The following is a 15,979-nucleotide window of genomic DNA, read 5'->3' as shown; positions in this document are numbered from 1 at the left end:
CACTGCCTAGGATACTAGACGTGTTTTTTAAGATCACAGATTCACGGCTCTACTCATTATTCTATCTTACACGAAAATCATTTTGCACCTTGAAATAGCTGCTGCTGCACTGTTTCTCAAAATGTGTAGACCACTTACATAGAATTACCTATTGTGTTTGTTCAAAGTGTAGCTGAGACCCATCCCAAACCTACAGCCTCAGAATATCTTGGGGGTACAAACCAGAAGCCTGTATTTTCAGTCAGAGTCTAGGTAATTCTTATATATTCTAAATTTGATCATCCCTGGCACTCTGTGATACTGCTTGCTAGTAAATTCAGAGCCATTTTACAATTCGTTCCTAAAACAAATTCTGTTTTTGTTCTGTAATTGTTTATGTAATATTTAGCTTCTGAAGTCTGTGTAGTGAAGAAAATTGATCAAAATGTTCCTACTGCAGCAAACTAGTACATGAAAGAAAGGGGCAGATAAATGACTTCTGGGCAGCAAACTAAAAATATAGGTACCGCAGCTATGAAGATTTATGAAGTGCCAATCTGATGGTAAGTGCTTTGGCTATCTGGAGCTCGTTAAGAGAATTGGGAAGATGATCTGTTTCTTTGAGCTGCCCAAATCTGAGATATTACCCTCTTTATGATGCCACCCTGAACCAAGAGACAACTCTACTCCTACCTCCAACCCTCTTAATCCAGTCCAGTCCTCAGTCATGCTAATCCACAGGATAAGAAAGTTCCTAATTTATCAGTATTTGCTGCCAAGAAAAGTGGTTCCATGTTTCTTAAAATCTAATTCTGCACTATACTCACTGGCTTCCAGGTTTCCTCAAACTATCAGTCTCTCTCAAGTAAGGAAGAAATGTTCTCTTTTGTGATTTTGGCTACAGGTCCATTCCTAAGCCTAGCTCTCCCACCATTCCAAAAAAGTATAAACTTTTCTTGAGATATTCATCAGTACACAGATTCTATCCCAGCCTACAGATTATATAAAAATTCACCCCAATCATCTAGCAGGGAAAAAAAACAGTCCTTCCCTTACTAGTATCTTTTTATCACATTCACGTACTAACAATCCAACTCCAGTGCTACTTTTGTTTGAAAAGGCCCACCGGATCATAAAGCAAACTAACGTTTGGAATGTCAACTCAATCCACTGATGATTTTGACACAGGGCAACAGACTATGTAGTGGCCTGAAGACTCAAGAAGACAGAATGTGGTTAACTGCATATTAAGTTCTAATAGTCACTTCCCCTTTCATTATCTTCGAGAGATCTACTTACCAAATCACAAAAATAATTATTAAAAAACTTCACAGCTATGAGCTGTTCAAATATTAATGGATAAGAGATTTAGAAGTATAGTACAAATAGGTTACCAGTTGGATTTGGGGAAATTTTAAGAGAAATATGTTAAATACAAGAAATAATATTAATTTGGTATTTCATGTTTTGCTATATGGTTTCATATTTACACTTAAAAATATTTGGCATATTTCATCTTGTTCACTTCACAGAGCGTATTACTGCAATGGGGAAAAAAGAAGGCCTGGAGATTCAGTGATATTCTTAGCTTAGTTCCCCCATGGAGCTTTTGTTATTTTGGCATTCAATCTCTACTGCACCAAGGTTCCTTGCAAAAACCAGATATGAAAAATTAAAACAATCTACTCAATGAAGTACAATTTAACAATGTTCAGAATCCTTGTGTATATTTTTTGGTGCTCTCCAACATTAAGTGACCAACCTTCCTAGCCAGCCCAAGATTGGTATTTCCCAAGACACAGGAATTTCAGTGCTAAAATTAGGAAAGTCCAGGCAAATTGGAACAGTTGGTTAACCTATCTCCACATGGCTGAGACATCACCATGACAATCTTTTAAAATCAGAATAACTAACAAATAATACATGTGAGAGACATAGGTTTATAAACTTAATCTCTACCATCCCAAACTTCTTATGGAAATAGTAATGGGTAAGGAAAAGGCCCACAGGCAGAGGGGGGAAAAAAGTCTATTTTCCTAAATAAGATGATTATTTATTCTAATACAGGGGGAAAAAATGTTACTTAAATGTTAGCTTGAAAGAATTTGCTCCTTCAAGTTAACTTGTTTTACTCTTGGTAACAGTATGATTGGATGAAAGGGACAGACCTCAGGGAGAAAAAGATTCTGAACCTTAAAACTAGTTTTTTGAAAACAGTTCTTAATATTTTATTTTTTCTTCATTATTTTTTAAATTAATTTCACCTTGAAGTTAATTTGATAATGATGGAAGAGACAGTTTTTTTTTTTTTTTTTTAAACCCCTTACAACATTATTCTGATAATATTTTTCTTTTCTCTTTCTAAAACATCCTGAAATTGAGCCTAGGTATGTTTAGGTAGCCCTTCAAAGTTTTCTCAATCTGCACGTTTTGGGGGAAAAATAATAGTAAGTTAGAAAAATGGTAAATGTACATTTACCTAAATATGAATGAACCCTAGAAGTTATTTTTTGCTGCATGGTGTTTAAAGGACACAGACTTCTCTAAAAACATGCTTTTCTTATCATTATTTTGTTCTGAAGATGTGTGTCATGCATCAATTGGTTTTCTTAGAGAAATACTATACTTCAAATTGAGAAAGTTGTAAAATTCTTTTACAAAGCAGTTAAAGAAATATACCTTTTATTTAGTAAAACTAGTGCTGAGAACAAACTTGGAGAACCATAAATATTGCAAAACAGCAACGATGGGCAAAATGTTTACAATCTGAAATAATTTGTTTAAAATTAAACACATTATAGAAATACAACATTTACTAAGTTTCTTTTATGTAGGATGATGACAGGTTAAGGCATACCTTCCTCACTTTTGAGTATGTTTTAACAGTTTGAAACAGACATTTTCTCTGAATGTTCAGCTGAGTCTCCCTTTGTTATTAAGACAACTTTGCAGGTTTTAAAAAAATACCTTTAATGTTAGGAGCAAATCTTAGGACTCACTTAAAAATAACCATCACATTTTAACACTGCATTTTGTTAGCAAGTGCTTTCATATAGGTTATCTCCTCTTATTCTTATAACCCCGAGAGTATGCAGGGTTATGTGTTAATTTAACAATTTTACAGCAGATGAGGAAAAAAAAACTGCCTATAGTGTTTATATGCTACAGGAAGGTAACAGATGACCTGAGCGATATTTAAAAATGCTGAGCAGAGGAGAGGGGAAAGATTATTAAGTGAAAAGGTGAAAAAAGAGAAAGCAAAAGGTTCATGATGGATATAAACATTGTAGAGGAAGGATGATAGGAAAGCTTGAAAAAGAACCACTACTACTTGCTGCCAGTCTGAAACTACCATAAAATCAGTTAAAAGAGAAACAAAGGGAGAAGGTTCTGCCAACACTAAGCTGCCAATACTTCAGTACCCAAAGAGAAACAGTTAACCTTTCATCAACCTCTTTAATGGACAAATTCAGATGAGAATAAATTCAAAATGAAAGAAAAATACATACACATATTTATAAGGTAGCTACTAAAATACTTTAAAAGGTTTATAAAACAGAAACATATTTAATTAGTAAAGATACAAAAGTGAGTAGATAGTATGACATGATATAAAATTATATGGAAAAAGGACTAGAAGGAAACACACTAAAATATGTATAGGTATTGTCCTTGGAAGGTTAGACTATGGGGATATGTGTCTTACCAAAATACATTCATTTTCCAAAAATGAGTGGAAAACATTCAATAAGTATAATTTAAATGTAAGTGTCATTTAGTTTTGGAATGTGTTTTTGTACTTACATCTTAATTATAGGTGGGGTGGGGATATTAGTGGTGAAAACCTGGTCCGGGAGCCAGGAAACCACGGTTCTACTTTTGGCTTTGCACTACTTAGCACTATGACTTTGGTCACATCATTTATCTTCACTGAGTCCTGGTTTCATCATTTGTAAAATGAAGAGCCTGGACAAGGTGACCTCTTCAAGCTCTAACAAGTATTTGACTGAGGATGAAGTAAGGGAATAATGATGCAGTATATTTATTCTGTTCATATATTCAAATTGAGGAGGTATTAAAATTTTAAATATCAAGTGGTATAATGAGCATAATAAAATTAAAACTATGAATTTACTAATAATCTTGATGGGAACCATAACAGACATCTCCAGTCACTGAATGAACTGGGATTTTTCATAAAGTCTATCCATCTTTCTCAGAAGTTCATAATGTCAGTACTACCTAAAGAATGGCCATTATATAATTACTATACTTAAAATTTAGGGCTGAAACTTTTAAAATAATATCTTTAAAGGTCCTAATTATTTTTTGCAAGGTATTTGAAAAAAATCTTACTCCATTTAGAAGAGTGCACATAGGCCTGAGTGTGGGTACAGCACAGACCAAAAGGGAAGATTTTTTAGGTCTTTAGAACAAAAATTGTAATGCAATTTGCCACAGCTCTTAAAATACTGGCTCAGAACATTTTGAGGCCACTGTGACTAACTAACTGACAAGGTATTTAGTTCTCTGAGTCACCGTACAGGGAAGGCAAAAGGACTAAAGGACTACACTGCACCCGGCTATGCCAACCACACACGAAATGCACTGCTACCCAGGGTTATCACACAGCTTCTCTCTGCTCTGGTCTCGTTACGTTCACCAAGTCCATGATTTTGAAAGCACAACATTTCTTCCATTAAGCACACTGACCTAAGAGCCTCATAATTCAAAACAGTTTATAGAAACTGTAGAAAACATATTCTGCTGGAAGCCCAAATCCTGGAATCAAAACCAGATTCTCATGACATCAGGCCTCTGTCTCGCGCCCGCCGCTGCTTGGCTGCTCTCCCGGGGGTGTACACGGTTAGAGCTCACCTTGTCCTTGCAGGGCCGCTGGCAGTTCTGTGCGGCGCACACAGCATTTTCGTCATCGGACTCCTCTGCTCCGGACCAGTCGTACTTTGAGGGGATGTCCAGCACCTTTTTCTCTCTCTTCTTCTCAGTAGTCTCTTTCACAAGGTCAGCTTTGGCTGCAGCAGCCTTCTCCTTCTTTTTCTTTCTCTCTTCTTCTTTTGCCAGTTTCTTAGCCAGTTTATTCAGCTCCTTTGATTTTTCTGCACTTAGTTTTAATTTCTTCTTCTTAGGTTTATCCATTTTCTTTAACTCCTTGGACTTCTGTTTTCCTTCTCCAAAAAGCTGTTCTACTTTTTCTAGCTTCCGTTTCCGTTTCTTCTCTGAAGAGTCTTTTCCTTTTATTTTTAATGGTTTCTCTTCCATGCTGTCATCCTTCAACAATATAAAAGTAGAAAGAATTTTAAAGCAAGGCATTTAAAAAAAGTTTTATTCTCTTGCAGGAGGTACCTTGAATAGACAACTTCATAGAGACAGAAAGCAGAAGAGTGGTTACTGGGGGCTGAGGGAAGGAGAAAATGGGACTTACTGTTTAATGAGTACAGAGGTTTGGGATGATTGAAAAGTTCTGGAAATGGACAGTGGCAATACTTGTGTAACACTGTAAATGTCATTAATACAAGTGAATTGTATACTTAAAATGGATTAAGAGGGTAAATTTTATGTTGGGTACATTATACCACAATAAATGTTCTAGGATATTTTAAAGACATTTTAAGAAAACAAATATAATATTCAATGAAAACAGAAAATAATGGCAAGCCTGTAGAAAACATGTGACTTTAGCTTACTAGGGAAAAAAGATCATTGTCAGCCTGTATTAGTATGGTGCTGTAGCACATCTAATTGAGATGAAACATACATATAAAGCTAAAGTACTAAATGTACACTGAATTATGTAATAACTTTCTTGGTCTTCACTTACCATGACTACAGTTCTTTATTAACTCACAATAAATTCCCGATGGCTAAGAAGTGATTAAAATTGTTGGTAAAACAAAAAAATTGTATCCATGATCTCATTACAAAAGACATGTAGTGACTTTGGCAAGGGCTAGAGAATAGCTGATTTGACAAAGTAAAAAAAACCCTTATTTTTCAATTTTCTAATATTGTTCCAATTTCTACTATATGCCAATGTAATAAACATTAAAAAAATTTAATTTTTTGAAAGATTTTATTTATTTATTTGAGAGGGAGAGGGAGAGAGAGACAGAGGGAGCACATACGAATGGGGGGAGGGGTAGAGAGACAGAATCCCAAGCAGACTCCCTGCTGAGCACGGAGCCTAGTGCAGTGCTGGATCCCACAACCCTGAGATCACAACCTGAGCTGAAAATAAGAGTCAGGATGCTTAACCTACTGAGACACCCAGGTGCCCCAGCATTAAAAATTTTTAATAGTGGGGGCGCCTGGTGGCTCAGTCGTTAAGCGTCTGCCTTCGGCTCAGGTCATGATCCTGGGGTCCTGGGATCGAGCCCCGCATCAGGCTCCCTGTTCCGCGGGAAGCCCGTTTCTCCCTCTCCCACTCCCCCTGCTTGTGTTCCCTCTCTCGCTGTGTCTCTCTCTGTCAAATAAATAATAAAATATTAAAAAAAAAAAAATTTTTAATAGTGAAAGTATGTCTAGCAACAGGAAGAACAAGGAGGTAGAAAAAGAAATACTGAAAAACATAAGCTTGATAATTACTTAAGAAATACCACCTGAGAATTCATTTTGTGACATATTTGAGACTGAAAAATCTTTGACAAGAACCTAAGAAACTGCAGAATGCAGCAGAACACTGCATTATAAATGTCCTAAGTCTATCATATCTCGAACTATATATCTACCTTCTCAATAGTTTGTGTTTGCTTATGTGTAAAATAAAGAGGATCAGATGAGATAATGGATGTGAAGAAAACCCTTTGTATTTTGGAAAACACTATCTAAATCAGGCTACCTTTGATCTGAATTCCAAACCAAAAGCCAACTATCATCTGCCCAGTGTATCTATATCAACTGTGAGTGACACTGTATCATTCCACTGCATGAAAATAAGTAATGCAAAAGAATAATGTAAAGAATACTAGGAGTCAAAAGCCAGAGTTGGAATCCAGGTCTCTCTGTTTTTACCAAATGTCTGACCTAGGGAAGTTTCCACCTCTCTGACCCTTAATTTTTTCATATGTAGAAACAGGTCTATCCTTTCCTCTCTCCCATCCAGGATTATTTATGCTGAGCGTTGAATGAGATCACGGATATAAAAACACTGTATAAACTGCAAACTGCTATTTAAGTATTAATATATGAACGTAGTAGACTCTCCCACCCCAATCTGCTTTCTATTTAACGCTTCCCTCTTGTTGCCCCCCTCCTCCCCTACTTAACCCTTCCCTTGCTTTTTTTTTTTTTTTTAACCACTATATTTTCTTGTGCCTTCTTTTTTTGGGCCTTTCAACAGTGGGAATATGGGCTAAGGAAGCTGTTCCTTCCTTAAGAGAAAAACTGGGAGTTTTCAGTACCCTCCTTTCTTTTTAGTGGAAATGGTGTTTGGTTTTTTTTCCCCAAAATATTACATAAAATCACAATAAGACCATAAAGCAGAACTACATTTGGCTTAATGGAAAAGAAGGACAGCCACAGTACTACCCACTCAGCCATTCCCATCCTGGCATTTGTGGCACCTCCAAAGAACCAAGGCATTCTAAAATGTTAAAACCACTGTTTAAGTAAGCTTTATATCTTGCCTCCATGATATGCAGAAATCTGTCTTCAGAGGGTAGATGTGTGGCCTGCAAAATCCGCCATATGTGTTGAGTCTCATCCAGAGATACTTCTAGGAGATCTCCAACCATCATAAGTTCTTCCAGCTGGGCTTTAGCTCCAGGTGACAACTCTAACACTGGAGGTTCCAAACTTCGGGGCACCAAAGGACTCTTCCGAGGTTGTTTCCTTGGGGTGCTAGAACCTTTCCAATAAAATATAAGACAAAACAAAAAAAATGAAAACTATGGAAAAAACATAATGTTTCCAAAGTAAATATTTAAGGGAATGGTCCCTTCTCCTCCAATACTTACTTTAGATACCTGAATTCACTATATCCATATGAAAGTGAAAAGGAAATCTTCAAAAAATACAAAACAAAAAGATCTAGAATTCTAATGCCCACTCTAAAAAATTGGTTAAGAGTAAAAACCTGGTTTCTTATTGATTCTTTATTCTGTGACTGAATAGTGGAAGGAGAATGGGAAAGAATCTCTTAATCTATTCTCTCTCCATTTTAGAGGGGACCAAAAGATTAAGCACATGAGCTGCCCATAATAAACCAACAGTAATTTGCTAGTCCATAAGATCGTGAATTTTACTATGAAAAGAGAAACACCCCTTACTTCCCAGACGTGTGACCTACCAGTGTGATGTATTTTCACTGGGGAAAAGCAAAGTAGACGTAGGAGGGCAATTATCTACCAAGGGAAGGAAGAACTTCTAACACTTAAAACTTTCTAAAACAAGAATGAATATTCTCAAAAAGCAGCAAGTTCCTCGACAACTGGTAATGAACAAACAGAGGCTTATCAGAGATTTTATATAAAGAGAGATGGGACTAGAGGGCCTCTAAAGTTCTTATTAGGATTCAATAATTCCATGTAAGTTTTTTTTAGGTTACCACCTAGTAACATAAAATGCATACAGAGATTTAGCTTTTCCTAATCAAAATTGCATTTTTAGGGCGCCTGGGTGGCTCAGTTGGTTAAGCGACTGCCTTCAGCTCAGGTCATGATCCTGGAGTCCCAGGATCGAGTCCCGCATCGGGCTCCCTGCTCGGCAGGGAGTCTGCTTCTCCCTCTGACCCTCCCCCCTCTCATGCTTTCTCTCTCTCAAATAAATAAATAAAATCTTTAAAAAAAAAAAAAAAAAAAAAAAAAAAAAATTGCATTTTTAGGTTTTACTATTATTTCATGGCCAGGATGTACATTTAAAGAGGGATTCATAGTCTGGGGCGCCTGGGTGGCACAGCTGGTTAAGCATCCGACTCTTGGTTTTGGCTCAGGTCATGATCTCAGGGTCGTGAGATGGAGCCCCGTGTCAGGCTCTGCCCTTGGCATGAGGTCTGCTTGAGATTCTCTCTCCCTCTCCCTCTGCCCCACCCGGTCTCTCTCTCTAAAATAAATAATCTTTAATAATAATAATAATAAATTTTAAAAAGAAGGGTTCATAGCGTTGATTAATACAATGTTTTTCATCACTGGTTTCAGGTATATCTTCTTTACACTGTTTTAAAAGGTAATACCTTGAGAACAACTCTTAGAAGCAGAAGAATAAGCATGTTCTGCACAGAATGAAGGCGCTGTCCACATGTGAGTAACCACCTCTTCAGACTTGATGGGAATTTCTTCATCACAAAAAAGATTGGGTTCCAAACTACTGGAGGACTTCACACTGGCTGTGTCCTGAGGAAGAAACCAAGAGGGGTATTCAGAATTAGAACCACTTCATTTACCCTGTGACAAGGATCTAAATGCACGCTTTCAGGTTAAAGCCTGCAATATACTAAAAATATGACCTTAATGAAATACTATTCAGCCATCAAAAAAATTGAAATTTTGGGGGCGCCTGGGTGGCTCAGTCGGTTAAGCGGCTGCCTTTGGCTCAGGTCATGATCCTGGGGTCCTGGGATCGAGCCCCACGTCCGGCTCCCTGCTCAGCAGAGAGCCTGCTTCTCCCTCTCCCTCTGCTGCCACTCTGCCTACTTGTGCTCTCTATCTCTCTGTCAAATAAATAAATAAAATCTTTAAAAAAAAAAACACTGAAATTTTGCCATTTGCAACCACATGGATGGAACCAGAGGGTATTATGCTAAGCAAAATAAGTCAATCAGAGAAAGGCAATTATCATATGATATCACTCATATGTGGAATTTAAGAAACAAAACAGAGGATCATAGGGGAAGAGAAGAAAAAAATAAAACATGACAAAATCAGAGAGGGAGACAAACCATAAGAGACTCTTATCATAAGAAACAAACAGGGTAGCTGGAGGAGAGGAGGGTGGGGGGATGGGGTATGTGGGTGATGGGCATTGAGGGCATGTGATGTAATGAGCACTGGGTATTATGTTAAGACTGATGAATCACTGAACTCCACCTCTGTAACCAATACATTATATGTTAAGTAATTGAATTTAAATAAAAAAATAAAATTAAAAAATAAATAAATAAAAATATGACCTTAAAATTAAATGCACAGTATTAAATAAGACAGAAAATGCCCACAGTGGGGGGTGGGGGGGTGGGGGGACAGGAATGACTACAGTTTTAAGCCAAAAGGGAAAGACTAAATCTCAAAAACAATCCATAGAGATAACAAACCTAAAAGAAAATTACTATTAAATAATCTACCTTCTTCAGTCTACACCTCGTAAAAACTCCTATACCCAACAAGTTAGAGAACCTTGACACTTAAAATGGACTTAGGAAGGGAAGAAAGGTTTAGATGTGACATCGAAAGGACACAAATCATTTAGTCCTCTCTAAAGGTTTTCAAACCTAGAAGCTTATCAATTGCTCTTACTTACCGATTGTTCTTACTTAATACAATGAAGAGCCTGACAATATTCAAATTATACACTTCTGACAGCTCTAATTAGTTCTAAGATGATTCTCCCCTGCAGTTAGTTTCCAGAAGCTCACATGTACAGCTTTAATGGTAGAATGCAATCAGGAAGGCAGAAATCACAGGCATTTCAACAAGGATAACTTAATGAAGTGAACTGGTTAGATGTATATTAAAGGCTTGAAAAGACAAAACAGAAACACCGAGCTAACACCAAGAAAGAGTTGTCAACCCTAGAGTTTAAGGTAACAAAGGGAAGAAGTGGGGTTATTAGAACCTACAAGCTCAGAGAAGGGGCCCTGCAGAGGTGGGAGCCAGACCTCTGAGAAGGAAGTGCTGGCCAGTTAGTTCTGCTCTCTCTAATGGAACGTGATGTGGTTGGTTTCGGGAATGTGAAAAAACAGCTACAAACTAGACCCAGTTCCCACTGCCCGAGTTAAAAAAAGCAAAAGGAAAAAAAAAAAAAAACAAAGCATGCAGTTCAGATGATACACACAGAAAACAAAACAAGGAAAAGATCATGTCCCTTCTCACTGTTCAGGCCTTTTGATATTTCCTAATGTCCTCTATTGGCAGAAGGAAGGCAGCAGGCGGGAAACAAATGTGTAGAGCAGGAGTTTGCTGGCATACTGTGACCCAGTTGGCAGCTCGTTTTTTGTATGGAGTATGAGGTAAGAATAGTCTGTTTTTAAGGAGTTGTGGGGAAAAAAAGAATATGCACTAGGGACCATATGTGGCTTACAAAACCTAAAATATTTACTAAGCTTTATTGTGTGTGTGTGTCTGTGTGTGAATACACATGCACATACGTATACCCTGTTAATATATATTATTGCATATTAATGTGTTCTGACATATATACATTACTTTACAGAGAAAGTTTACCAGCCCCTGGTGTAGAGCCCCAGTCCCAGTATCACAAAGCAGAGTACAGAAGTGTGAGTTAGGAGAGGAGCCAACAGCTTCATGACTAATGTGACACCTGATTCTCTTGGTGGGGTGCACGAGAAGATCTACTATTATTATGAGATAATCCTTAATTAAATAGGATACTTAAAAGGTTTTATTAAGAGGATTCTGGAAGACAATGCCACTCACTGAGAATTTAGGAATAGCAGTTCATAGTCTTCTTCCCTATTCAAGAATTTAAGTCCTAAAAAGCAGGAGATGGAAGAGTACTTTAGTTCTCTCCTACTTTCGTTCCCATATGCTTTTTCTCATGGACTAGAATTGTCTTTTCTGACTTTGACTCTACTCATTTCATTGTTACTCATACAGGGAACTTTCTGTTAAACTTCCAAAACAGAAAGGACAGTGATCAAAAAATAATGACGGAAAATAATGATACCTAAAAAGAGATTTGTTAAAAAAAAAAAAAAAAAAAAAAAATTACTTCCCCCAAGGTGAAGCATGAAAAGTGAACATGTACAATACTGACTTTGCTAAGTTAAAGACACATTGTTAATCCTGGAACAATCACTGAAAATACATAAACAAACAAAAAGAGGTATAAGGCAAGAAGTCAATAAAGGAAATAAAATCAAACATTAAAATTTTTTTTCAATTAACCCAAAGAAGGCAGGAAAAGAGCAACAAAGTAAGAAAACACAAGAGATTAAAAAATTAATAGCAAGATGATCAACTTAAACACAACCATGTCAACAACTACATTAAATGAAAATGGACTAAACACCCACAATTGAAAGACAGAGATCATAATACTACTTAAAAAATAAAACACAAGGGCGCCTGGGTGGCTCAGTTGGTTAAGCGACTGCCTTCGGCTCAGGTCATGATCCTGGAGTCCCTGGATCGAGTCCCGCATCGGGCTCCCTGCTCGGCGGGGAGTCTGCTTCTCCCTCTGACACTCCCCCCTCTCATGTGCTCTCTCTCTCTCTCTCATTCTCTCTGTCTCAAATAAATAAATAAAATCTTTAAAAAAAAAATAAATAAATAAAAATAAATAAATAAAACACAAAAAACAAAAGACTCAACAGTATTTTACAAATACATACAGATGCAGAATTACAGTCCAGAAAGGACCCTACTATATATGCTATCCTCAAGAGACACATTTTAAATATAAAGAAATAGATAGGCTGAAAGTAGAAGAATTGACAACAAGCTTAAACAAACTACTCTCCCTAGGGAGGAAAATTACAGTTCAGTCCCATTAATGGCAAATATACAGGAAAGGTAGAATGTCCTCTCTGTGAGAAATGTGTTTTATATACAGATCTGTCACTCTATCTTATCTGGTATCATGCTGGACTAAACTCCCAGACAAAACTGACTCAATTTCCACCAAAGCTCAAGCCATCCAAGCATTAAAAAGGGTGGAGAGGAAAACCTAAAAGAATCTAAGTGTTTTACTTGCCTTTCTCATTTTTAAAATAAGCAATTACTGGGCTGCAAAAAAGAACTTCCCGGAAGATAACAGCTACTACTGTTGTATATCCTCCTTTCTGATGTGCAATTCTGCACATACATGCATTTGCAAAATACAAACTGTGATATGGATAGAGTTTCAGTAAAGGGAAACAATATCCCTTAAAAGGAAATGATCATATGAGTATATGAAAGGTTATGCCAGGCACACAGGCAAAAGATCCATGACAGACTCTGCTTCATTAAACATATATTTTCCTAAGTAATGATTTTCCTGAATTGCTGCTCAGTGATTCAGTGGTGATTACAAGATATTACATGCAAATGAAGTAATCCAACAACGCACAGCACAAATTAAATGCTATGATAACTAAGATCAAATGACTGATTTTATTTTTCTATGTAATTACCTACTCTTCTTCCTAAACCGGTAAGGGGCTCTCTCTCAAGCGAAGACACTAAATTCAAACTATTTTAAAGATGAATTCATGGTCACAATCAGGGAACATCATACAAAGGGAAAAATCACCAAACTAACTATAACTAAATCAACAAATAAAATTTTAATTATGCAGTAAGTGCTTGCTCTATGGGAAAATACTCAAGACTTTAGTTTTTTTAAATATTTTTAACCTACATCAAGGTAAATGTGACCTTGAATTACCCTTTTTTAAAAAATTTAAATTCAATTAGCCAATATATAGTACATCATCAGTTCCAGATGCAGAGTTCAATAATTCATCAGCTGCCTATAACACCGAGTGCTCATCACATCATGGGCCCTCCTTAATGCCCACCACTCAATTACCCCATTTCCCCACCCTCTTCCCCTCCAGCAACCCTCAGTTTGTTTCCTATAGTTAAGAGTCTCTCATGGTTTTTCTCCCTCTCCGATGACTTCTCATTCAGTTTTCCCTCCCTTCCCTATGATCCTCTGTGCTGTTTCTTATATTCTACTTATGAGTGAAACCGTATGATAATTGTCTTTCTCTGACTGACTTATTTCACTCAGCTTAATACCCTCCAGTTCCATCCACACAGATGTAAATGCTAGTATTCACTCTTTCTGATGACTGAGTAATATTCCATTGTATATATATATATATATACCACATCTTCTTTATCCATTCATCTGTCAATGGACATCTCAGCTCTTTCCACAGTTTGGCTATTGTGGACATTGCTGTTATAAACACTTTGGGTGGGGCGCCTGGGTGGCTCAGTTGGTTTAGCAACTGCCTTCGGCTCAGGTCATGATCCTGGACTCCCTGGATCGAGTCCTGCATTGGGCTCCCTGCTCGGCAGGGAGTCTGCTTCTCCCTCTGACCCTCCCCCCTCTCATGTGCTCTCTCTCATTCTCTCTCTCTCAAATAAATAAATAAAATCTTTAAAAAAAAAAAAAAAAACAAAACACTTTGGGTCACTACACTTATATCTTTGGGGTAAACACCTAGTATTGCAATTGCTGGGTTGTAGGGCAGCTCTATTTTTAACTTCTTGAGGAATGTCCATACAGTTTTCCAGAGTGGCTGCACCAGCTTGCATTCCCACCAACAGTGTAAGAGGGTCCCCCTTTCTTCGCATCCTCACCAACATTTGTTGTTTCCTGACTTGTCAAGAATTACCAAGCTGTCAAATATATTGCTAACACTATAAATTCCTAATTCATATTATAAAGTACCCCCTACCAAAGGAGAGCCCATAAGCTAACACCACTATATAAATTTTATTAAAAAAAGACTACTCTATACAACCATATCAAACCAGTTTTGGTCCCTAGCCCTAAAATCATGTAATACTTGTGATATTTTGTTTTCATAGGTTTCCAAAATGCTTCCAAACAAAGTCCACCCCGTTTACCAATTCTAGAGTACTGGCTGATACTAAATGTGCTAGAAAGAGAACCACCCAGGCAACCCAGGTCTCAACAGCCTCTAAACACAGTAAACCAGCAATTCTAGTATTAGCTAATTAACTTATATGTGGCATGGGCTGCATTCCCATTCAGCTGCTCCTTTAGAACTTCACCTTGGTTTCAACTTTGCTCAAGTCTTTAATTCATAAAACTAAAAATTCCCTCATTAAAACATTCCCAAGATCAATTTTATCTTGAGAAAAAGATTTTACAGCAGATAATTTATAAGCATCTATAATGGATGGTTTTAATTTTATATTTGTTGAGTTTTTTTTTTTCAAGATTTTATTTACTTATTTGACAGAGACACAGCAAGAGAAGGAACACAAGCAGGGGGAGTGGGAGAGGGAGAAGCAGGCTCCCAAGGAGCAGGGAGCCAGATGCGGGACTCGATCCCAGGACCCTGGGATCATGACCTGAGCCGAAGGCAGATGCTTAACCGACTGAGCCACCCAGGTACCCCTAACCATTTTTTAATACTGATGATATTCATGCTCTAAGAATGAGCTTACCTACCTGATTTGCACACTGAAAGGACACAGGAAAGGTAGTTGGAAGAGTAGGGGGAAAAAATGCACCCTCACTTTTTCACATATCAGAGTATAAACTGTCTGGTTACAGACACAAATTCTAAACAGTTCAACAAAGACTGATATAAAACAGATCAATGGAATAACTGTAACCTGGCAGAGTTTCTGCCTAGATCACGTTATTACTAGGTAAAAGACAAAGGGCTTGGGCCTGACACAAAATAATAAAAGGCCAACAGGATCCAACACAAAACAAACTTGCCAAAACCAGTGCAGTGTCATTATCAAAAGAGCACAAGGGGGGGGGGGGGTGCCTGGGTGGCTCAGTCGTTAAGCGTCTGCCCTGAGCTCAGGTCATGATCCCAGGGTCCTGGGATCGAGCCCCACATCAGGGCCTGCTTCTCCCTCTCCCACTCCCCCTGCTTGTGTTCCCTCTCTCACTGTGTCTCTCTCTGTCAAATAAATAAAATCTTAAAAAAAAAAAAAAAAAGAATCACATTGAGGGTAATTTGTTCTAGCTGCAGCTGTAACTCTGCAAATTCAAACATGGGCCCAAGTATAACTCATCTCTGAATAGGACATTCTATCTAGCACCATCCAGATGAGAGATCAGAGCAAAAGAATCGAAACACAGCTAGAATGGGTTCTTAAAACATAAC

The 15,979-nt window shown here is 37.5% G+C and overlaps 1 protein-coding gene across 1 annotated transcript in view; it reads right to left on the bottom strand.

Annotated features, from left to right (window-relative positions):
• The window catches only part of KDM5A (lysine demethylase 5A), a 94,173-nt gene that overhangs the window by 6,710 nt on the left and 71,484 nt on the right, over window positions 1–15,979 (bottom strand). The window contains exons 25-27 of the mRNA XM_032390704.1: window positions 9,167–9,326; window positions 7,623–7,843; window positions 4,858–5,268 (exon numbers count right to left, since the gene is read on the bottom strand). Of these exons, the coding sequence (XP_032246595.1) occupies window positions 4,858–5,268; window positions 7,623–7,843; window positions 9,167–9,326 (792 nt within the window). The remainder of the gene's footprint in view (window positions 1–4,857; window positions 5,269–7,622; window positions 7,844–9,166; window positions 9,327–15,979) is intronic.

Source organism: Phoca vitulina, unplaced genomic scaffold (assembly GCF_004348235.1).
Source record: "Phoca vitulina isolate PV1807 unplaced genomic scaffold, GSC_HSeal_1.0 scaffold59, whole genome shotgun sequence".
Lineage (NCBI taxonomy): Eukaryota > Metazoa > Chordata > Mammalia > Carnivora > Phocidae > Phoca > Phoca vitulina.
Note: the sequence above shows the minus strand (reverse complement) of the source record. Positions and strands in the feature narration are given on the sequence as shown.